Source organism: Crocodylus porosus, unplaced genomic scaffold, assembly GCF_001723895.1.
Source record: "Crocodylus porosus isolate Cpor-Errol unplaced genomic scaffold, CroPor_comp1, whole genome shotgun sequence".
Classification (NCBI taxonomy): domain Eukaryota; kingdom Metazoa; phylum Chordata; order Crocodylia; family Crocodylidae; genus Crocodylus; species Crocodylus porosus.
The window spans coordinates 59,937,740-59,939,078 of record NW_017728931.1 but is presented as its reverse complement, the minus strand read 5'-3'; the positions used below and the strand labels follow the sequence as shown (position 1 = coordinate 59,939,078).

General features: G+C 53.4%; 1 protein-coding gene and 1 long non-coding RNA gene across 2 annotated transcripts in view; both read right to left on the bottom strand.

Annotated features, from left to right (window-relative positions):
• The window catches only part of LOC109315952, a 14,237-nt gene extending 13,348 nt beyond the window's left edge, over nt 1-889 (bottom strand). Inside the window, exons 1-2 of the mRNA XM_019543916.1 lie at nt 881-889; nt 364-780 (exon numbers count right to left, since the gene is read on the bottom strand). Of these exons, the coding sequence (XP_019399461.1) occupies nt 364-780; nt 881-889 (426 nt within the window). The remainder of the gene's footprint in view (nt 1-363; nt 781-880) is intronic.
• Nucleotides 890-917: 28 nt separating this feature from the next.
• LOC109316830 lies at nt 918-1,110 on the bottom strand. Its single transcript, XR_002102926.1, has 2 exons — nt 1,081-1,110; nt 918-972 (listed from the first exon to the last, which is right to left on the bottom strand). It is a non-coding gene; the product is annotated as an uncharacterized LOC109316830 (long non-coding RNA).
• Nucleotides 1,111-1,339: the final 229 nt, after the last annotated feature.

Here is a 1,339-nt window from a genome sequence, read left to right as displayed (position 1 = left end):
ACACTTTCACAGAAAGAGCTGTTTATGCTAGTTGTGTTATGGCGGTATTTTAAACGTGTTTGGACATTGTGCTATTTATTTGCCATTTTTTTAGCCTACTTTCTCTTGCCTCCTTTTTGCGTTTATGTTGGTTTGCCTAGGTGAGTGGGGCTGGCAGCGGTGTGATAACAGACTTACTGGCCCGGACATTAGAGAATTCCTCCTCCCCGCGGGCAAGCAGTGAAATAAAAAAGCCTAGATTAAATTTTAACGCATTAAGGTAGTCAAACTAACAGCTCATTTTATCGAAACTGGTGGCTCTGAGAAGAGCCTTTGGGTTTTCGGTGGTTACAGGGAATGGATGCAGCCTTGTGAGGGTCTCTAGGCCCTCTCTCCGCGGATGCGGCGGGCCAGCTGGATGTCCTTGGGCATGATGGTGACGCGCTTGGCATGGATGGCGCACAGGTTGGTGTCCTCGAAGAGCCCCACCAGGTAGGCCTCGCTCGCCTCCTGCAGCGCCATGACGGCCGAGCTCTGGAAGCGCAGGTCCGTCTTGAAGTCCTGCGCGATCTCGCGCACCAGGCGCTGGAAGGGCAGCTTGCGGATCAGCAGCTCCGTCGACTTCTGGTAGCGCCGGATCTCGCGCAGCGCCACGGTGCCGGGCCGGTAGCGGTGCGGCTTCTTCACGCCGCCCGTAGCAGGCGCGCTCTTGCGGGCCGCCTTGGTAGCCAGCTGCTTGCGGGGCGCTTTGCCGCCGGTCGACTTACGAGCCGTCTGCTTTGTGCGGGCTATTCCCGGTAACTACTCCAGAAACGGGCTGAGAGAGACTGTCACGGACCTCCGCTCGGGAACAATAAGATATAGCTAAGAACAGCTTCCTGATTGGCTGCCGAGATCGCGCCAGTCTCATTGGACAACAGATGCTTCTGTTTTTTTTAAAAAACCGAAATCCTTTGATTTCCCTTCTGGACTGAGCCGGTGCATTTCTTCCGTCTCCTTTCAATACCTCCCGGGCCTCAGTGTTTTGAAACGGTATGGAGAGATGTAAGGTGGTTTAAAAGCTGAGGTATATCGGGACAACCCTTTTCTAGTCACCATCACCTGGCTCAACGGTGCCTCCTTTCTCTCCCCTTTCCATATCCTTCAAATCATCTTGCTTTCTATTTGGGTCTTTGCGGATTTATTCTTAGTATATAGTTATGTATGCTCCTTATACCTCACTGAACGGCTTAAGACTGCTTGGAATTAGGTGCGCTGGGCTTAAAAACGGCCGCAGAGTACAGCGCACCCTGCGGCATACAGAGCCGAGCAGACCTTGGATACTGTGCCTCCCCGGCACCGCCCCGAAATGTAGCTCCCT